At 41.0% G+C, this 23608-nt stretch overlaps 1 protein-coding gene across 3 annotated transcripts in view; it reads right to left on the bottom strand.

Annotated features, from left to right (window-relative positions):
- The window catches only part of unc5db (unc-5 netrin receptor Db), a 164972-nt gene that overhangs the window by 30508 nt on the left and 110856 nt on the right, over nt 1-23608 (bottom strand). Inside the window, exons 8-11 of one of the 3 annotated variants that reach the window (XM_037258272.1) lie at nt 23166-23198; nt 22105-22290; nt 15928-16251; nt 4945-5029 (exon numbers count right to left, since the gene is read on the bottom strand). In XM_037258272.1, coding sequence (XP_037114167.1) covers nt 4945-5029; nt 15928-16251; nt 22105-22290; nt 23166-23198 — 628 coding nt within the window. Of the gene's footprint in view, nt 1-4944; nt 5030-15927; nt 16288-22104; nt 22291-23165; nt 23199-23608 lie in introns of all 3 variants that reach the window. The other 2 variants (XM_037258270.1, XM_037258271.1) reach the window with 2 other exon arrangements.

Genomic DNA, 23608 nt, shown 5'->3' on the forward strand with positions numbered 1-23608 from the left:
TAGTCCGAAAATTACGGTAAATGTGCTGTGGCCAGGGGGAAAAGGCATTTCAACTGTGTAAATGACAGTGTTTTGTGTTTACTATGCATTTCAGTTGTGTATGAGCAAAAACAATACTTGTTTATGAGAGCATTTCAAGACTGTGTATACAATTGTATGTGTGAGTAAGGGAGTTGTCCACGCTCCCTCACTGAACAGGTGTAAGCCCCTACATAGCCCCGCTTCTTTTGTTTTTGCTTGGTTTCCATTTATACATACATTTCAGTCACCATTTGAATTAATACATTACATTTATTTGCCAATTAGTCTTTGTGTTAGCTGCTAAAGGTTGGATCCTTATTTAGTTAGCTTTCAACTTGAAGTTATCGGTTGGTTTGTTTCATAATTCCTCATGAGTTTCTCCTTTTCTGAAGTGATTAGTGGAGCACTTGCATGGAGGTGCGTGCGCCCATGTTAGTGCATCATCACCCTTTTACTTGCAATATGTAACTACTAAAGATGTTTAAAGTGTGACTTGCAGAACAACAAATGTCTAATGCATTCCTATCGGTAAAAAAAAATATGTAAATGTTGTTAAGAATCTAAATATTAATGAAAATCATTTTTTCTAAGTTCATTTTCACCATTTAATCAATGTCAGTGGTTTCAGCCCCCACTATTTAAGGTCTATCTAGGAAGAAACTGTCAGGTAGAATTTCTCTCTGTTTTTTGGTCCTGATGATTTAATGATGATTATTAATTATGATTTAAGAAGAAACAGACAGGTAGAGTTTCTATCAGTTTTTTGGCTTTCGTACAGTATGGAAGTGAAAAATCTGTGTGAGAATATTTCAGCAGTGTGCATGAGAGTATTTGACCACTGTGTGTAAAATCATTTTACAAGAATACGATAGCATTTCAGTTCCTTGTGTGTGTATGTGAGTGTAAAATGTAATCATGAATTATGTCCCTGACAACCCCTCATAAGAATACCTGCCCCTTAAGTAGCTTGCTTGCTGCAGTCCACTTGTAACAGTGCCCGAAGCTTGCTGTCTCTTTTATCAATTCCATTTGTAATCATGATGAAGGGCTCTATAAGGCTGCATCTTGAGCCCTTAGATGAGATGCATTATTGAAAGTGACTGGTGACTCACTCTCCAGGGACCTGGGAGCCATGTGAAGAGGCAGACTGTGTCGGAAGAGGACACAGCAGTCTAAATAAATATACACATTAGCAGACTCCATTAGCCTCACTTAAAATTACGTGCAGTCCTCCCACCTGTTTTTCCTCTTTGCTTTGGTCTATTTTTTAAGATGAGAGCATCTTGCTACATCAATCAAACAACAGGTAGAGGTGAAGCTTTGCTTTGTCATTGCTTTGTCACGTCATTCCAAACCTTTTAACGAGACACTTAGAAATAGAAAGTATCAGAACAGTAAGGTTAATTATTTTATTTCTGCTGCCAATTGAAGAAAATGGGATTAGCGTTGAAAGAATGAGATATCATGGTCTATGCTTTCTTTATGCCTTTTTTTTTTGCACGTTTGACACTTCACATCATCAAACACAGTGAAATATTAGTCATAGGCAACATAAATCAAGACAAAATGCAGCTGGTTTCTTATTAAAAATTGTAGAGCAAAAAATCAACAGGTGCATGGCCCTTTTTGAAAAGTGATTGCGCGCCCACACCTCATCACTGGCTGAGCCACTCTGAGCAGCAACAATAGAAATCAAGCGCTTTCTATATCTGCCAATATGTCTTTCACATTTCTGTGGGCATATTTTTGGCCACTCTTTCCTCCAGAATTGTTTTAATTCAGCATTGTTCCTGGAGTGTAAAGCAAGTGGTGAATGTATAAGCCTAAATTTGTATGTGTGCGACCATGATAGTTTAAATCAGATGCTGAATTAACTATCACTCATAAAAGTGATTAGTCTGTCCATTTACAAACCGCTGGTCTGGGAAACAGCCTTGTCAAACCAACGGACTGAAGCACATCTGATTCTAGACCAGGCATGGCCAAAATTTGGCTTGCCAAAGTTGTTTAAACCATCGTATTTTCACGACCATATAGGTAAGGTGCACATAAAAGTGAACTCTGTTTGGCCCATCAGTCAAAAGGTTTGCCCACTCTGTTCTAGACATATATTTGAGTTGAGATCTTTATTGTATCAGAAAATATCGAAACAAAAATACACAACTGAGAGCACTATACGCCAAATAAATGCTGTAAAAAACACACTCACAGGAACCACTTTCCTCCTCTGAAGCTCTTTTCTGGCCAGAACAAAGCAGTTTCTGCCTCAGTAGTTTGAAAGATTTATCTCACAATACAATACATTCATAAAACCTTGGCTGCAAGGGAAGTATGTCTGACCTAAGCAAAACTGCACCTTCAAAAGGTTTAGGACATCCTTTGAAAGGCTTTGAGAATACATCTTGAAAATAAGCCTTAATAGGAATCTGTCTATGTGGAGAAGTCAGTTGATAGGAGCTGGACACAGAAGTGAAGCAATTCTCTGTCGGGTTGGCGTGCTCAAATGTCGACAGTGATTGACAGCCGGCCAGATGAAAAGCACAACAGACCACAGGGAAGGCTCCACTAAACATTTTTCTACTCATATACTGACAGGAAAAATAAGCATGTATAAAACGTGTCCAGGGCTGAAACATATTGTGCATTCAGTGTCCACAATATTTTGTGTTTCAGACGGAAGAGAGAGAGAGAGAGAGAGAGAACAGATACTTTACGCTGCCAGAATAGAAGACAAGACCATACTTTAGTCCTTCATGTATCATATATTTTAACAACACTGCCTACAGGGAAATTGCTGCACAAATGAGTTATTTCAACACAGAATGTTGACAACCCCTGAGAGCTGTTATTCTTCATGTTAATTAAGAGACAACTGAGCAAATCTTTCCAACATTACAGGAAGAGATTTTTTAATCTGTCATTCTGAAGATGACTTCAACCTATTCCCACTTAACGGTCACCTTGGTCATTTTAGTGTACCGTATTTTCCGCACCATAAGGCGCACCTAAAAACCTCCAATTTTCTCAAAAGCCGACAGTGCGCCTTATAATCAGGTGCGCCTTATATATGGACCAATATTGAGCCACTACAGCAGGCGTGTCCAAAGTCCGGCCCGCGGGCCAAATGTATATATCTTATATATGGACAAAGTTTTAAAATGGGCCATTCATTGTAGGTGCGCCTTATAATCCGGTGCGCCTTCTATATGGACAACGTTTTAAAATGGGCCATTCATTGAAGGTGCGCCTTATAATCCGGTGCGCCTTATAGTGCGGATAATACGGTACAAAGGTATTGATACAAGTCTCTTTATTCTGGGTCTTCAAATGGAACACTGAATAAACAAATCAGAATAAACGGGAAGCCCATTTGACTCACGCCAGGGAAGAGGGTACCCCCCAAGGAAGAGATGCTCAGTCTATCCAAGGGTCATTACGAAGCTGTGATCAGAATACATAACACGTGTACTGCCAAGATGAAGGGCCTCAGGGGATGGCGGGGCCTTCTTTTCTGCCGTGCTTGTCCGTCAGAACAGTGCACTCTATTCATCATGGCGTTCATCATCGTTTAAACACGCTTCCAAGGTCAAGACTCGTTCAGAGTGTCACAGTTTCTTGATACTGTATTTTGTGGAGTACATAACTACATATTGACTCTCAGATGACTGGATGGGATAAGAATGAGACTGAGACTGAATGAGGGTTGAAGGTTTGATTTTGCCTTCTGCTTGTTAGCGGGGTAAATGAAAGACTCTATTGACCAGTTTCTCAACAGCAGCCTGGACATCAACGACTAAAGCAGCAACTGAGAGGCTTCGTCAAAAAAGCACACACATTCACACCTCTATAGGGAACAAGAGAGGGAAGGTGGGGTGCTTGCTGGGTCCATCTGGCATGCAGTCACGCAGCCAATGCAATGTGAGGATGGCCGAGGGGAAGGTCACATACTTTTGCCCTCTGTTTAACGAATAGAATATACGTAGGTAGGTATTGCATGTAGGTATTATATGTTGGCCATGTAACTGTGCTGTATATGTTCATAGTTTCATAATGAATAAAATATTACTTGAAGAGGCAATTCTGTTCAAATGCTGTTATTGTACCCTGCAAAATCAAACGCCAATATTTTATATTATGTACTGTATGTACATGTCTATATTTTATTTGTGATGTGTATGCACAAAATCATGGTTTAAAACTGAGATTTCCACATGGGGTGAAAAGAGCAGACATTAACGAAGGAATAAAATACTGTGAGTCTGCTTTTGCACAATAACCTTAAGAAATGTATTTTCTACCCTCAGGAGTCATTTTCCAAGACACCCCCCCAAATTAGCTTCAAAACATGTTAATCTGTCATACGACCAAAAACAAAAAGTTTAACAAAATCACATTGTGTGAAGAATCGCCATTTACAGTTTTTAGTAAGCGTGGCATGATCCTAGTTTTTGTGAAAACACATCACATATAGTACGTACGTATATACGTTTTAATTTTTAACATTACTGCCACCAATAAAACTACAGTCGTGTGCATTGTTCACTCATGTTTCATTGACTTTCAAAACCTTAGTGAATTCCCTAATTAGTGATTACAAGATGAGCGGCAAACATTCTGGTATTGTTAAACTGGCACAAAGCACTTGCGACTTGGCCCATTAGGATAATGAAATGGGCCATGGACTCTAAGTATTAAATCAGCCACTCTCTTTGTTGCCAACTTTTCATCTCTCTTAAGCATCTGACACCTTATCAGAACAAGACTGCAAATTGTTAAAAAGTCAGAATAAAGCCAATAAGTAATAGGATTGAGATTGTGGTGAACAATTATGAAGATAAAATCTAGGGAAGATACTGTAGACGACACAATAGAGAGACTATGTTGAACAAACAGATGTTGGAAATTATATTTGGTTGGCCTCACCTTGCTTCTCCCAAACTGATCACCATGTACATTTCCCACGACATATTTTCAGCCACGGCTCCATGTGGCACCAGCAGGCTGACTCCTGGAAAACATGCAGTGTGTCAAAAAGCCACAACTCCACCAGCTTGTCAATGTAGCACAACATAAACCTTGCATGATAATATTTTAGGAGTATCCAGGGATATGAAAGAATAACATTAACAGTCAATTTAAAAAGATAGTGAATCTTTATATGTAAGTGGGTAAAGCTGGATGTGATCATGAAACACAAAATGAACATACCTTTGTTGACTGAGAAACACAACCGTTTTAAAATGTGCAGATCATTGCGTTTGCCACAAAAACTTTGCCTGGGAATATTTGATGGGGGGGTTGGTCCATCTTACTTTTTAAAACAAATGGTCAAGCACCTCAGTAGAACATCAGTGAGAGTAATACAATAGGATAATAATAATAATAGGATGATCTATCCACTCCTCAAATGAGCTGAGGTCCGAACTGTTTTAATTTTCCACTCTCCAGAATTGTCATTGGTTGCAAAATCTCATTTCAATAGCTCTTTGCATTATAATTGTGTTCAATGATGACAAGCTTTCATTTTCCACGTCTGCTATGGTTGCAATATGTGTCACTTTCTTCCAGTATTCCCTGACCTTAAGTGTGTAATCTTTCATCATTCTAACTCTGTTAACAATCCAGAGTCCAGAATCTGGATTTTCTCTGACCTTCCCATATTCCCTGACATTAAGTGTGTAATCTTTCATTATTCTAACTCTGTTAACAATCCAGAGTTCAGAATCTGGACTAATCTCTGACCATAGCATACTGATGGATGGATGGATGGATGGATGGATGGATGGATAGATGGATAGATGGATATATAGATAGATACTAGATAGATAGATAGATAGATAGATAGATAGATAGATAGATAGATAGATAGATAGATAGATAGATAAAGATCGATAGATAAGATAGAGATAGAGATAGAGAGAGATAGATAGATAGATAGATAGATAGATAGATAGATAGATAGACAGACAGACAGACAGACAGACAGACAGATAGATAGATAGATAGATAGATAGACAGACAGACAGACAGACAGACAGACAGACAGACAGACAGACAGACAGATAGATAGATAGATAGATAGATAGATAGATAGATAGATAGATAGAGAGAGAGAGAGAGAGAGAGAGAGAGAGAGAGAGAGAGGTAGGTGGATTGATCGATCGAGTATCGAATATCGATACTGTATTGATCCCCAGGGGAAATTCCGTTTTCCACTAGCATTCAGTCATCATCTTCAGGTTGTCGTGCAGGGATAGGCAACCGGTGGCCTGTGGGCTGCATGCAGCCCACATCCACACACAAAGTGGTCCCTAGATAAACTTTCAATTTCTGGAGGAATTGCGTGTGCCTCAGCCTCCACAGAGTACAAATATGTAGTAAAGTTGAAGATGTAAAATCAAATATATGTCAAGGCCTCAGCTTTCACACAATAATACCAGTCACCACTAGATGGCCTGTATGACTTACGACAGAGATTCCACTGGACCGCCATTAAAGAGGAAGATGGTAAGGTTATGATAAAAACCACAGTGAAGGGAGAGGTGACGCAATACCGGAAAGCAGCCCAAAGATAAACCGTGAAGTTTTTTATTTTTACAATCACGTCATAGGGAAGATCAAACGAGTTATGCTTGACTACAAGTACTTCTCTTTGGCCTTGGATGAAAGTACAGATGTGGCTGATGTCAGCCAGGTGCTTAAATTCATTAGCACCATTAAAAGTAGGTTTGAAGTGCACAAGGGGCTACTCAAATTGGTGTCTATTCACAATACCACCAAGGGTATGGACACATTCAATACCGTTTGTAGCATTTCAAGTGCACAAACACAAGTTATCTGCTATTGTTACTGATGGTTCACCTGCAAATTCTGAAGGTTAAAGTCAAAGTCTCTTTTATTGTTGAATTCTTCACATGTACCAGACATACAAAGGAATTGAAAGTACATTCCTCACTACAGGAACCCCTCTGCAGCAGGAGACTAAACTGTTCCCATGTTATAAATTTGGTGACTAAAGTAACACATTTTATCTGAGGAAATGCATAGCAGGGTTCATTTGACCCTCTACCTTCGATGACATAATAAATCCATGTCATAAAAGATGGAAGTTCGGCCCGGGCAAGTCAAACGCAAGTCTCATTCGCAACTCCTCGGTCAAGACTTCAAGCTTGCAATTTGATAATTTAATCTCACTACTACGACTACTACTACTACTACTACTAGTAGACATCCACTTTTTCTTTGGATTGTTTTATATTATGTATTCTATGTGCCCTCTCTGCATCCATTGCAGCCTGGTCATCCTGGAAGAGGGATCCTCCCATCTGTAGGTTTTTTTTTAGTTTTTCCTTGCCCTCCTGGGAGTTTAAGATCAGGGGATGTTTGAGAATAATTGTCAATTATTTGTATATGTGAAGCCCTTTGAGACTTGCCTGTGATTTAGGGCTATATAAATAAACTTGACTTGACTTACTAATACTAATACTAATAATAATAACAACAAAATAATAATGAGGCGGGGGCGGCTCGGTGGGGCACTAGTTAGCACGTCCGCCTTACAGTTAAGAGGGTGCGGGTGTTTGCATGTTCTCCCCGTGCCCGCGTGGGTTTTCTCCGGGCACTGGTTTTCCCGCACATCCCCAAAACATGCTTGGTAGGCTGATTGAGCACTCCAAATTGCCCCTAGGTGTGAGCGCAGATGGTTGTTTTTCTCTGTGTGCCCTTCGATTGGCTGACAATCAGTGGGTGTCCCCCAACTACTGCTCGATCACTGCTTATATAGGCTCCAGCTTGCCCACAATCCCCGTGGGGACAAGCGGTACGGAAAATGGATGGATAATAGAAATAATAATCTAATCCATTTTTTTAAGGCGCCTTCCTCAGCACTCAAGGACACCGTACAATGTTGAGTTTAATAAACGAACAACAAAAATTGGAATGAGAGCAATATGGGCCCATTTCTACAAGGACACTCGGGGTGAAAACGCCAAAATATCCTATCGAGGGCGCCTTTTGTTTAGACGGTAACGGTGATTTGGGGGCTTGAATAGGCAAAAAATTTAAACCACCCTCCAGAGTGTAGAAGTTAAAAACGGTTGCAAGATACTTGCGCTGGTATGTCATTAGCGCAATATCCTTTGTGAATAAGATGTTAAGAAGGAGCAAACTGCGGGTACAAATGAAGAGCAATTAAAGATGCTTTAAGTAGCTGCAAGTCATTCTTTGTGGATTTGGCCCTCAGTGACTTGAAAATGCAAATTCTTGCATTTGATTTTGGTTTGCTGTTCAGCAGTTCTGTGTAATCTTTCAATGTTAACTGAAAAATCATGTATGATATACTACTGCGCTATAGTAAAAAGTCACGGTAAATGGTTATTTTTTTTACTTTTATCCTTTTGGTGTTAAAATGAATATTTTGTATATGCTTTTGAGCATGAAGACATTAGTTCAATTGAAGAACAAACCTACGTACATGCACATATTTTGGTCTTTTTTAAGATGGCATTTATTTTCTTAGGAAGTATGCGGAGCTAACAAAAAATCGTGAACCATTCCATCCTTTAAGATGCCCATGCTTGTTCTTGTCAGTGAATATGTTGCAGACCCAGAGCATGCTGACGATGAAGGGTGGTGACAGGACTCATGATTGACCTGTACGCTCCTCTTGGGAATGCGACTGTGGTCGTTCTCTGACATGCTCCAATTCATGGAATGTGACCTTCTGGCAATAAGAATAGCAGAATAAGATGTTTGGCACATTACAATGGTGCAACATGCAAAGTTGTGCTGCTACATCAAATCTGTGCAGTATTTGAAAGTGTAATAGGTGACCAAATTGTATAAAGGATGTCTGTAATGAAGCATTTACAACAGAGAAATACTAAATACCAACGCACGTTTCCCAACTATGATAGCTTTTTTTTATTTTCAGTGTATTCAAAATAACTACAAAGGATGCACTAAAGGCACAATCATTTGAGGTAATAAGGATGACCCTACCATTGATTTTGGAGGTGCAAGTTTTGGAAAGCAAGATTCCTTCCTTCCACTAAAATGCAAAATATCAGAGCTTGTACTTCGACTGTGATGTGTAGTCTTTTGTCTCAGAACTTTAGTCCGTTTGAGAGGAGTACTGTAATAGAAGTCACTCATAACCCACAGAGACTCGAATAAAGATAAACACATGTTAAAGACATGTCTGGCAGAAATTTAGCTGCAGATATTGTCTTTCTGACATGACGTGTAAACAATTGATTAATTTTGGTCCTTCATGAGAGTAGTCCCCTGTTATGCAGCAACTCAGTAATTGACGACAGTAATAACATTGTGCAAAAAAGCCATGCTATTGGAAAAACTATCAATACTAAGAAAAATAAACGACATTATAGCACTAAATTACAAATTACTTTGAGTGAAGCAAATTAACCTAAAGGAAATTTGACTTCCGGAAGGGTCACACCCAACACCTGCCACTGACCATCGACGGTGCTGTGGTGGAGAGAGTGAGCAGCACCAGATTCCTGGGGGTGCACATCAGTGAGGATCTCTCCTGGTCCACCAACACCGCATCACTGGCGAAGAAAGCTCAGCGCCACCAGTACTTCCTGCGGAAACTCAGGCGAGCAAGTGCTCCTCCGGCCGTCATGACTACATTCTACCGTGGCACCATTGAGAGCGTCCTCTCCAGTTGTATCGCTGTTTGGGGTGGTAGCTGCACTGAATACAACATGAAGGCCCTGCAGCGCATAGTGAACACGGCTGGTAAGATTATTGGTGCTTCACTCCCCTCCCTGAAGGACATTTACACCTCCCGTCTCACCCGCAAGGCGACCGCGATTGTGAGTGATGTGAGTCACCCCGCTCACTCTTTGTTTGATCTTCTGCCCTCTGGGAAGAGGTACAGGAGCCTGCGCTCCCGCACCACCAGACTCACCAACAGCTTCATACTCCAGGCTGTTAGGATCCTGAACTCTCTCCCCCCTTCTGCGTAGCGTCCTGTACTTTTGCGCAGTATTCTGACTGTCTGCTGTATGCACACTTGCTCCATTTTTGCTCCTCGTATTTATTATGTTATTTGTTTATTTATTATTTATTCATCACTCTTATTTATTCATTGTTTGTGCCTTCTTGTTTTTATTTTTTTTGTGTTGTTTACTATTGTGTACTATGTCTTGTCACCGTGGGATAGTGGGAACGTAATTTCGATTTTTTTGTGTCTTGGCATGTGAAGAAATTGACAATAAAATAGACTTTGACTTTGTTTGGAATAGTCTGACCTGATTAAGCTCATTCCGAATGAGAGGGGTGGTTTTGGTCCATTGATGATTCGATAAGCGCGCATGAAAATGCAAATTCTGAAACGTCAGAACAAAGCGTCGTCATGTCTGTGACGTCAGTATACGAGTTTCTGTTATGCCCGGAAGCTAGTAGAAACAGAGCGAGGAAAAAACATAGCAGGAGCAAGAGCTTAAAGTTAAAGTCCCAAAGATCATCACACACACATCTGGGTGTGGTGAAATTTGTCCTCTGCATTTAACCCATCCCCGTGGGATTTTGATCCACCCCCTGGGGGAGAGGGGAGCAGTGAGCAGCAGCGGTGCCGCGCTCGGGAATCATTTGGTGATCTAACCCCCCAATTCCAACCCTTAATGCTGAGTGCCAAGCAGGGAGGCAATGGGTCCCATTTTTATAGTCTTTGGTATGACCCGGTCGGGGTTTGAACCCACAACCTTCCAGTCTCAGGGTGGACACTCTACCACTAGGCCACTGAGCTTCTTTACATAACAGCTCCATTGGTGTTATTTTGGCATAACAGCACAAACAGGAAAACTCCGTTGAATAATACTAATGTTTAAAGTAGAAATATACGGAGCGATGGGCGACTCGTAGGAGCACTGGCTAGCACGTCCGCCTCACAGTAAGGAGGGTGCGGGTTCGATTCCACCTCCGGCCCTCCCTGTAAGGAGTTTGCATGTTCTCCCCGTGTCCGCGTGGGTTTTCTCCGGGCACTCCGGTTTCCTCCCACATCCCCAAAAACATGCTTGGTCGGCCGATTGAGCGCTCCAAATTGCCCCTAGGTGTGAGTGCGTGTGCGGATGGTTGCTCGTCTCTGTGTACCCTGCGATTGGCTGGCAACCAGTTCAGGGTGTCCCCCGCCTACTACCCGATGACAGCTGGGATAGGCTCCAGCAAGCTCGCGAACCCCTTGGGGATAAAGCGGTACAGAAAATGGATGGATGGATATACGGAGCGATGTTTTGTGTGACACATGAACACACATGACCTAATCAGATCGATATTTTTAGTGTAGTACATGAAAACAGTACATCCGTTCAATATTTAAAGACAAACTCTGATCCCATTGAAAACATTTTGAGGAAAATTTGATTCGGCCTTCCTGTGTGGAGTTTGAGACCGGTGTTCCACATTATATTGGTAAAAAATGCACCTCTTAATAAATGTATATTACAATAATACTATACACAGTAATCTTGTTTGCCTTTGGATCTTAATTGTGCAGTCTACTAGATACACGGATTCCCCACATACACTTGGGAAGACTTTGTCAAAATGTAGAAGCTGTTATTACTACAAACACCAAGACCAACCTTACTTTTTTTTTTCACAGTTCCTATGGGCATTGGGGCAAGGTGTCCTAATACTTGTTTTCCCGTATAGCGCTTGTGATTTTTGCCATTTAAAAAAAAAAAAAAAAAAAAGTTAAATAATCTTTGCAAATGAAAAGAGTGCCGCTACGTTGTGTCTATACTATTATTAGAGTGCTCAAAAAGCTTCAATTTATTGCTGGTTCATATGGGTTGCTAGCCAGTAAAAGGGAGAGTGTTCTGCAAGTAGGCTGAGTGAGTGCTGCACTTGACATTAGTGACTCCTCCACTCAGACCACTCTGCTTGAAAGGCCATTGAGAAAAGTTAATTCCACCTGCCCTTTTCCCACGTGTCAATGATTCAGACAAGCATCGCAAAAGAACACCGCAAGTTGCATGAATGCACAGTTGCCGTCCCAGATTGGACGCAAACACTTGGCAATCATTTTTGTGAGTTGTTCTGTTGTATTGTTATTTTATGTTACTATATGTTCTGTAAAAGGGCTTTGTTGCAGCAACAGCCATTGTGAAAGCAATTGCATTGTTGCATCGTATTGTAAAATTCTTTACAATCAACATGGAAGAAATTCAGTCAGCTTTTTTTTCCCACAGTTGAAAATGGACCTAGATTTTATAAATTTAGAGTATTTCTTTTACAAACATGTCTGTGCAAAGTGGATGAACAGCCCTCCAAACAAATGTTGCTGTTTCATTTCCATTTGTGCCAAAATCTTGAGATTGCAGCACTGATCAAGACACAAACTATCAAGAAAACTGTTGTTCTTAGCAGGGGCCGACAGACAAAGATTTTTTTTAGGTAGATGCCGATTCATGTTTGGCAAAAAAAAAAAATAAAAATCTGATAGTCAATTTATCCTTCAAATAACTAAAACAAATTATAATAAATAAAATAACTAATTTTTTGGTCCGTTACGTAATGTTATTAAAACAATAACATTATGAATTACAAGCAGTACATTTTAATGTTTTACATTACTTTGAACTTTAGACTTTAAAAAAAATCATTTTTAAGTATAAAAATACCCAACTGAGGAATTGAATGTTAATTTTTAGCTGTACAGTTTATAAGCAAACACTATTTATGCATGATGCCCTTTAACTTTCCATTACATTCCTTCGACTTCATTATTTTCTGTGGCATGAAATGAGACTTTTCTCAAATGTCAAAATATGTTACTTTTGACACAGTTACATTTTAAATATACCGTGAAGCCCGGCATACTTATGGTTCTGTATCACGGATTTGCAGATTGTATTTTTTTCATTGTTTTTCAATACTCTTAAAAATACCTTTTACATATTTTTTTGTTTCTCCATTTCACATCATTTTTGGTGGAAATCATATTGAATGTTCATGAGTGTTTTTTTTTTAAGAATAATTTTGGCTTAAAAAATATTTAATTTTTCAATGCATTTCAATTATGCAGATTTTTGCTATTTGCAGCCAGGGCCCCCTCCCTCACGAATAGCGAGGATCCACAACGTGACGTGCAGAGTTCAACTGAAAATGTTGCTATTTTTTTTCTTCTTTGCTTTTAAAGTTTCCCAACAAAGCTTCCTGTCAAGGTAAGTGTGTGTCCACAGTCACGGAAACTTTCCACTGTTTCAAGCACGCCTTAAATGTCATGACTTCTTAGAATGGCAACAACCCAAATGTACACTGTAAAACTCTCAATCGGCAATCTGAGTTGGGAAACATTAAATTGTAATCTATGCTCTTCTCTTGAGGCGACATAGTTGGGTGGTATAGTGGTCATCTCCCAACCCAGAGATTGGGGTTCAAGCCATTGAGAACATGTCAATATTTCTCCTGATGCTGCATCATCAGTAGGTGAATGAGGTGTCAGCGTGACACGTGAAATAAATATAGGTATGAAGGTCAACTTGCTCTAAATATCTTTATGATATTATTACAGTTACTGAGTCTCGGAACGAGTTACATTTTCAGGGCAAAAACACAGCATTGATTTTAACCAGGATAATCAGACAATTATATTAATTGTATATTTGCTAAGTTAAAGATAATAAACAGGCATGCTAAAGACATCATGTAGCAAATTTTAAAGCATTGCCCACCATAACGCTTTTCCGAGCAATTATTAATATTTCTAAACAGTAAATGGCATCTTACATCATGGCTGAGAAGTCATTGTTTGTGAGACCAATCACCGTAAAGTTTTCATGAAATAAAATTGAAAGAATATTCAAATTTAGCTGGAACAAACCTAAGAAAAATCAGCAAAGAAATGCGAGGAAACAAGAGTCATTATTGTTTTTGGAAACGATTGTAATGATTTCTGTGGCATCAGTTACACTATGTAAAACGGTGGTCAGCGGTCATTGTGATTGGCTATGAAGTAGCAAAATGCAAATCCATCTGCCACTGAGCAGAGGACATCTGATGGAGGTACACTTTAAGCTTATGTGTATCACAGATAAATGCAGTGATTTTTCTTTGGAGAAGACACAAATGTTGAATGATTTTCTCACACATGGCAAGTTGCTAAGCATGGTTAGTGTTGCAGATTACAAATCCCATTCTTGTAAGTCATCTGTTGCAGCAGATGGATAGGCTTTTTCTGAATTCATCATTGCAAAACTATTATTTTGTGTTAAAGATGAGCTGAAAAATGCAAACTGTGGTGTATTTTTTTCATTCAGACAGAGTTTGATTCAAGGCTTGATTTGTGGTGGACTTTTGAACACCTTTCAGCCTCTTGCAAACATGCTTCACTTAACACTACATTCAGGCCACTTCACAAAAAAATAAAAGCCTTTTTATTATTAATTTCCTATGAAAAAAAAAGCTTGAGACAGCTCAACACTATAGGTAGTTTTAGATTTAGTTTTCTGTGTCCATGCCCGAGGATGCTGTATGGGAGAACAGGGCGGCGCCTTGACTGAAACTGATGTTAGGAAAGGAGGTGGCTGAGGTGGAAATCAGCGACAACAATAAAATGTGAGAAAGTGGAACAGGATTAATTACCCAATGGTATTTGGAAATGAGTCAACGGTGGAGCAGGCTCACCACAGCACGGTCATCCACCTGAGTCATCTGGGTGGAAGCTAATCACAGCTAGCTACTGGGAGAGCTTGTTTGCGAACGGGTGGAGAGGTTCCAGCCAGCATACTACACCAAGATAGGTGAAAGCCGACCTGTGTTCGCACACGGTATGTAATGTAACATACCTGTGACTGCTGACTGTTTGCCCAAATCATGTCAGATGCCAAACTGGGCCCCTTCAGTGATGCCCCCTCAAAAAAGTGACAAACCGGTTCAACACTATATCTGCACAATTTAGCACTACACTATTCAGTTTGAACATTTTCAGCAACTGACTTCAAATATCCACCCATTCATCCATTCTCTGTAAGACTTATCCTCACTAGGGTCACGGGTGTACTTTAACCTTTAACCCATCAAACTCAAGGCCCGGGGGCCAGATACGGCCCGCCGCATCATGTAATGTGGCCCGCGAAGACAAATTGTGCATCTACTTCACGTGTCAATACTAAAATTGCAAATCGTCTTCACTTTTAAAAAAAAGAGGTATTTCTCAATTTTTATTACCATGCATCTTTTTAGAACATTCGAGCAGTTTTTACTCATCTCTGATTTCAACACTTGTTATTCATCAGTTTGTTGTGTAGCCTATACTGTATATCATGTATGGCGTTGACAGTTAGAATGGTCCAAAGTAGGAAACTATGATTACGATGCGGCCCGTGACAAAAATGAGTTTGATACCCCTGCTTTAACCTATCCCCATGCATACTGCTTTAGTGACGCAACAACTCATCCAGTGTTGCAGGAAGTGGGCGTACATAAACCTTGCTCTTGAACAAGAAGTCACAAGCAGTTTGTATGGTCAGGTGGTCACCTTCTCCGGCACGGCGCATACTCATTTAGAAATCTCCTGACAGCACAATATCAGTGTGGCATTGCACCATCAGCAATGAGTTATAACATCTATTTGATTAGCATTTCCGGTAACCTTGACTGGTAACATTTTATCCATCAAGGAAGAATAAGACATACATAGGCATTAAGGATTACAAAACTGAAAATAAAACAATTTTTTTTTTGTGGGGGTCTATGGATTCCACTTTATCAGAATATTGTAAATGGTTCATACATTGTAATGTAATTTAATCTGGGAGTGTTTTTTGGTGGATTCTGTATGTGTTCATTCTATTTTCAAAACTCACTTTGATAGTGGAAAATGGATGTGGATGCTCCAGCATGCTAACAAACTCAGCTCATGTGTTTACTACTCACCAGCGTTGGGCAGCACCAGCCGTCCTCCAGGTTGACCAAACACACCAGAGGTCCTCAGTTGCTCTTTACCGATGCTCAAAGGTCCATTGAAGGTGAGCAGACCTTTCTTGCGTCTGTCTATTGAGCTGCAGTAATCCCGGCTCAGGTCCCGTGGGAATGTCTCAACAGGTGCTTTGGCATGGAACTCGGACTGCTCCGCCACACCATAGACCATAAATGAGCTCTGCACTTTTACCTTTATGTCTGGCAAGGGGTCAAAAAGCTCTTTGTCTGCACCGTCCTGGAAGCACAGGGATGTGCTGTAGGTGCGTCCCACAGTTAAATCTGGCGGGAGAGAGGAGTTGAGAAGTAGGGGGTTTCCTACAAAGATGGAAGACAGACAAAGCCACCCAATCACCTAAACATGGAAAACCTTAATTGTGTGAATGCCAACACACAAGAGGAGCACCACTAACTGAAATGCATTTAGGAAAGTCAGCACATGAATTTTTTCAGGATTGGTAAAAAATCACATTTGTCATTTCAAACATTTATTGGGTCGGAATTATATTGTGAATGTTTCAGAAAATTGGTGAATCGTTGCTTGAATTGCGTCCTTCGATGTGGTGTCATCAGTATGTGTTGAAGCAGAGCCAAGCGTAACAACAGAACAAAGCGTGCCGCTTCAGGATGTGAAGCCAAAAGAGCTAGCAATTTTTCAAGGTGTGTTTGAAATCTAGTGTGGTCTTGTGGAGTGGAAACAATTTGTATTTTTGGGAGGTGTGGGGGTAGGCAATAAGTCACTGGCGGAACATCAAATGGCTGGTTACCTTGTGCAACATTCTAGCTTGCAGCTGTCTATACACAGCATTTAAAAAAAATCCCCTTTTAGGATCAGATTTTTTAAAATATGTACACTACTCACCTCCTTTCCAAAAGGATCACAAGCTCTACAGTATTGCAAAGTGTATATATTCTGTCTATAAACTCACGTGCGGGTGCCACATGCCACTCGGCAACTTTCCCTCAGCCACGCCCCTGTCATCACCGTCACTTGCTCCCTCTTGTCGACTCATGTATTTAAACCCTGCCCGCGTGTTTCTCCCTGACGGTGTGTACTGTTGCTTTCTGCCCCTGCTGTTCCTATCCTGCTCGTGCATTCCCCCCGGTCTTGTGTATAGGCTCACGATCAGAACCCACTTCATGTATCTGTTCCTGGTCCGAGTGGACTTCTGTTTCCTACCCCCCCTTCCCTTCAATAAACACTGGTCCAAGCTGCATACCAAGCTGAATAAAAACAGGTCCATATATGCAGCTTAGGAGTCAAGCTCCAGCACCAGTTGAAATCAAGCAGCCGATGAGCACATCTGAGATAAAGGAACATAACCTGGACAGTAGGTCCAGGGCTCGGAGCCATGGCTAAAGTGTAAGATTTAATTACCTAGCACACACAGCTTGATCTCCATAATCCATCTGCTGCAGTCAGCTTCTCTAGACACCCGGCTGACCTACTGAAGGACAGGGGGGAGACAGCAGGAGGGCCAGGATGGGTCTAGGTGACTGCGATTTAAATGAAGGGAGCTCTCGGTGTGCACCCAAGAGCCTGCAGAGCGGTCTTCATTTGCGGTCATTAGATGTGACGATGCTGCCAAACAAGGTGCAGTGCACAACATCGATCTGGCAGACTCAGACATGTGCTGCCCCTGCCCCTTGCCAAAATAACTGTGAAGTCACTGAGTCCTTGATGCCCAGCTGTTGCCTGGCGAGGGGTGCAAGGTGGGAGTCTAATGTTGTTTTATGTTCATGGAAATCATCAATTACCAGGAGGATGATTTGTGATTATGAGAGGTTTTGGCTTTGACCAACCCAAGAAAAAAAAAAGGCAACAACACACTTAAAAGTCAGTTCCATAAATAGAACAGAGTAGTAGATAGCAAATAGAAATACAATTTGTAGTAGTAACGTATTTTCCTCCCGGGGATCAATAAAGTATCTATCTATCCATCCATCTGTCCGTCCGCTCGTCCGTCTATCTATCTAGTGATGGTAGTTGTCGTAATAGTATCATTATAATTATTATTGTTATTTCGATACAGTTAATTATTTTTTCAATGTTGAAATAAAGCTATAATACTTGCACTGAATATTTGTAATATTGGATTTACTCTACTAGGATCATCACACTTTCCTACAAAAGTGTAATAAGGCATGGTATCAAGAATGGGACAATGCCATACGGAACCTATTCCATATCTCGTAAAAGGGATAAGAAATGCATATACTGTATCATTTCCAAGCAGTCTATTAGTGTCACCAGACATGAGAGTGGCATATTCCAACTTCTCTGCCAGACCTGCAGTCAAGTGGACATTAGCCCTCTGCAGCTGACATTCGATCAGTGCTGAATTTCTCCCCTCCGGTCGAGTGGAGACCAATCTGATTATCGCTTGGGTATGCATCTTTAGGAATAGTGCAGCGAAAATGGAATGGCAGTGGTGAGACGAGAGAAGTAAATGAAATGTACCTCACGTTGAATACCTTGAGGGATAGGTTTGGAATTGGGCCTCTGATTAAAAATCACTCACAGGGAGGAGAAATGTGCAGGGACAGGTTTAGATCCAAAGACTCATTCAGCACTTGGCCTCATATTTGCTCTGCTAAAAGAGAGTTATCCAAAAGCATTTAGTGTTTGTTAAAAAGTATTTCAGCTTTTAAATGAAGCTCCTGGTTTGCACTTGATTAATCGTGTTTGATTTGATGTTCTTCAATAGCGAGGTATGGCAGAATGAGGCTATTAGGAAATGCATTAAAAAATTCTCCGGTGCAAACTTGGGTTTTAATCAGAAAAAAACGTGGAAGCATTCCACATTTTGCCTGGCTGATGGAGTAGAAAATGGAAAGAAGTGATTGTGGCCAGTGGAGGGCACAGCAGGCAGGCTCTGGGGGGAGCTGGCCTATTTAAATAGGATTGATGACCTGCTGAATGTGGACCTGGCTTGCATCACCTCTCACACCAGCCTTACTTTTTCCCTCAGATCTTAGCGATTGCATGCATAAAGGTGGATTTCCCATTTCCATCATGCCTTTCACATGCTTTAAGTGTCAGGTACAGTATGCCAGTAAAAATATTGGCATTCATTCACGATCACGCAGAGTCGTGCATTTAATAAAACATAGTACCGTAATTTTCGGACTATAAGTCGCACCGGAGTATAAGTCGCACCAGCCATAAAATGCCCAAAAAAGTGAAAAAAAACATATATAAGTCGCTCCGGAGTATAAGTCGCATTTTGGGGGGCAATTTATTCGACAAAATCCAACACCAAGAACAGTCATGAACGAGCAACAACAGGCTAAACGATAGCTATGCTAACGTGACATAAACACAAACTAAGAGCTGAGAACGGCCCTGACGTAAAATTCAGAGTTATTCAAAAAACTATTACATAAATAACACGTTAATAAAACCATCTGCGTCACTCCAATTCATTAAATCCATCAATCGTCCTTTGTCAACAATGCGTGCGCGCCGCTGACGGCTCTTGCACTTAAAAATATTCCACAGGCCCATATAACGATATATAAATTATATATCAAATAACTATTATATAAGCAATAATGTTATCAAACCATCTGTGCACTCTAAATCATTAAATCCATCGATCAAATTCCTCGTCCTTTGTCAACATCGCCGCGCGTGCGCCCTGACGCCAGCCTCGTCGTTATTCCACAGATTTACTATATAACTATATTGTAGCGTTAACAAAGTTCAAGGAAAGACGTGGGTTTGGTAAACGGCTCTTTATTTAACAAAACAAACTTACAGGCGTGTGGCGGCGTGGACGTCCAGCCACGAAAGGGGACGAGAGCTCCATACGATAGGACCGGGCGTGCGTAGAAGCCATGACCGAGATCCACGCACCGTCCTCGGACAGCCACCCGGCTGAGCGCCGGCCCTCGACTTCCATCCACGGAGCTGAAAGGCAGCTCGGTAGAGTAGGACCGGGCGAGCGTAAAAGCATTGTCCGAGCACCATCCACCGTCCCTGGACAGCCACCCGGCCGAGCGCCGGCGCCCGACTTCAATCCACGAAAGTGAAAGAAAGCTGGACGAGTCGATCTTTGTCCTTTATGTAAACAACCGTCGCGCTGCTGACGCGCGACCGCGACGTCGCGTCGCGCTGCTGACGTCAGCAGCGCGACGTCGCGCGTCACTCGTCCAGCTTTCTTTCACTTTCGTGGATTGAAGTCGGGCGCCGGCGCTCGGCCGGGTGGCTGTCCAGGGACGGTGGATGGTGCTCGGACAATGCTTTTACGCTCGCCCGGTCCTACTCTACCGAGCTGCCTTTCAGCTCCGTGGATGGAAGTCGAGGGCCGGCGCTCAGCCGGGTGGCTGTCCGAGGACGGTGCGTGGATCTCGGTCATGGCTTCTACGCACGCCCGGTCCTATCGTATGGAGCTCTCGTCCCCTTTCGTGGCTGGACGTCCACGCCGCCACACGCCTGTAAGTTTGTTTTGTTAAATAAAGAGCCGTTTACCAAACCCACGTCTTTCCTTGAACTTTGTTAACGCTACAATATAGTTATATAGTAAATCTGTGGAATAACGACGAGGCTGGCGTCAGGGCGCACGCGCGGCGATGTTGACAAAGGACGAGGAATTTGATCGATGGATTTAATGATTTAGAGTGCACAGATGGTTTGATAACATTATTGCTTATATAATAGTTATTTGATATATAATTTATATATCGTTATATGGGCCTGTGGAATATTTTTAAGTGCAAAAGCCGTCAGCGGCGCGCACGCATTGTTGACAAAGGACGATTGATGGATTTAATGAATTGGAGTGACGCAGATGGTTTCGCGCTGCTGTCGTCACTTGAAATTCAAATTACAGTAATCCCTTGCTACATTGCGGTTCGTTTATCGCGGTTTCATTTTTTTTTTTTTGAATTTTTTTTTTTGAAATTTTTTGAAAAAAAAAAACACATATAAGTCGCTCCTGAGTATAAGTCGCCCCCCCACCCAAACTATGAAAAAAACCGCGACTTATAGTCCGAAAATTACGGTATGTATAATATCTGCCAGAGACACTTAATGGTAACATCTAACAATATCCTAACAATCCTAACCTCCCCAGGTTGTTCGAATCTACTGTGCTAATTTACTGTGCTAAAACGTGCATATCATAATTTGAATGTGAAGATTAAATTATGCATACTACAGAAGCAAAAAAAAAGTATCACCTTCAATATCAGTTGCTCCATCATTTATGAACAAGTCATGAATACTGTTACAAGCTGAAAAGATTAATACAACTTAAGTATACTATCATCTTAATTGTTATCAAAATTAGATTACGTACCTTAAAGAATTCAAGATCGAAGCAATTGTCATCTAAATGAGATTAAAATTTGATTGGAGTAGTCGACTACTCGTGACTACTGTTAGTGATTAGTTCGTAGTGAGTATCAAAATAATTGTTTGTGCCAACCCGACTCTATGTGCCTCCTTGGATAAGAGGTAAAAAATTCTTCTAAGACGACCCCAACAATGATCAATTCAATAATGTCAGGTATAGTGACACAAAGGCCTATTGCGATGCTTGATGGGACACAAGTAGTCACTTCTCTAAGATTGCCGTGAACAAAAACACAACTGATGTTAACTTTTTCACATTTCACACGTGTATCCATCAACAGTGCAATCTCATGGAGGGATTGGCAGTCACACAACCAAATGTATGTTCTGAGGGGGACAGTTTGGTGCAAGCATCTCTGTGAAATTGATTACCTCCCATTACACATAACAGGGGGGGCAGATTATTATTGAAGTATGAATCCAAAGCAGATAAGGAGGCTTGCACAGCACATTGCTCAATGCAGATAAATGCCATCAATCATGAGGCAGGTCCTGTCTTTGATGGAAATGCTTTTTTTGTTAGTGTTAGTGCGAAGCTCCAGATATATTTAAGAAAACTAAAATGCAGGTACATCACTGTGCCTTTAGGGATTACAAAAATCGTTACCTATAGAGTACCATTAAAGGTTGTCCTGCTTGACTTCTACAGCCTAGGAACATTTACCTTTGAATCCAATAATTAGCGATGGGTTACACTAGTTAATTTCTATACTGCGAGATAGGAAAGACTGAGTCAAATTACACCACTTGGTCCGACAGTGTACTGTAACTCTCACCTTGTCTAGTGGTCTTGAAGTTGAAGGACTGAAAGCCTCCAGCAAGTGCAGACGAATCAATGACATCTACACCATACTCGCTCTGGTTCTTCCTGTACAGCATGATAGCCACTACCAGTATGCCCACAGCAATAATACCAGCTCCCAAGCCAGAATACAGAGCCACGTCATTGGTACTGTCCATACCTAGCACACACACAAAAAAATAATAGCAGTTGAGATAAAATGTTAGTGTTATAAAGATAAATCGCATACAACAGTGTTACAGTATTTTTGAGAAGCCATAGAATGGGAAAAGAATGATAAGATGGAGCAAGCCCGATTGATTTTGCAGCACAGCCGCTTCTAATTTAATTTGTTGCATATTTTACTGAATCTGCAAACATGGAATATGACAAACCTAAACCCTTGAGACCCAAGTCGTTTAGAGCCAACACCTATAAATTGGAAACTATGAAATCGATTAGCTAATGTGGGTTGATCATATCCGTTGTATAGGAAAATATAAAAAAGCCTATTGAATTAAATACAGAGTGCTCACTTAAATGCTAAATGTAACCACTACTCCATCAATCAAGAAATGATTATTCACAACGTTTATTCTGATGTACCACACTAATGAAATCAGTCTAACAGCTGACAATCACTGTCGGGCAAACTCATGCCGCAAGTGATTGAAAGCTGCATGAAGAAGGACAGCAGTGCAAATTGGTCAATTTAGCCTGTTTGCAAAAATATTAAAACCAATTAATCCACGACAACATAACACATGTCCACTTGTCACAACCAATACATCTCCCAGCTCAAAGTAGAAACACAGCTGTGATGTTATGGCTGTCATAAAGTCAGGGCACTGGAAATGATGAATCACATAATGAGCACCTGCTGGGTTAGAACTAAGACGCTCGGATCAAGGTGAACTAAATGGTGGTAATTTGTTTCTCATGGCATCACCAAGTAAATACCCATACTGCACAGAGAAATGTTCCAGCATTAGTCTGTGAAGTAAGCGAATTACTGTCAGAAGTTGGGGAGAAAAAGAAAAGCCACTGGGCACTCACTTTGAGGTTTAACGTCATGTAGCAGCTTTCGATCTGCAAAGACAGAGAGATAGAAGAAGATGAAGAGGAGGGAAAGTGGTGATTAAAGTCCAAGTCCCTATGAAGTGACTTATACAGTGAAGTTACTCTGACACTTGAGTTCATAGATGATGCTGCCTCTCCTTGCATCAGAGATAAAACTGGTGAGACTCAAAAGTTTACAATTGCCTCAAAGAGCGGTAACGCAAGTCCAAGGAGAGAGGGAGAGAGAGAGAGAGAGATTGTTTTCTGGCATTGGACACCACCAAGGTTGGACTGAGTAAGAAAACCATCTTTAAACCTACAGAAATGACTGCTGATATTATCATGCCTTGGACATTTATGTCAACACAATTTTCCCAAACGCACATGTCCAATCAAGCTTGAATATTTGCCAGGAGTGCAGAGAAAGATGATGATGATGA

Source organism: Syngnathus acus, chromosome 9, assembly GCF_901709675.1.
Source record: "Syngnathus acus chromosome 9, fSynAcu1.2, whole genome shotgun sequence".
NCBI lineage: Eukaryota > Metazoa > Chordata > Actinopteri > Syngnathiformes > Syngnathidae > Syngnathus > Syngnathus acus.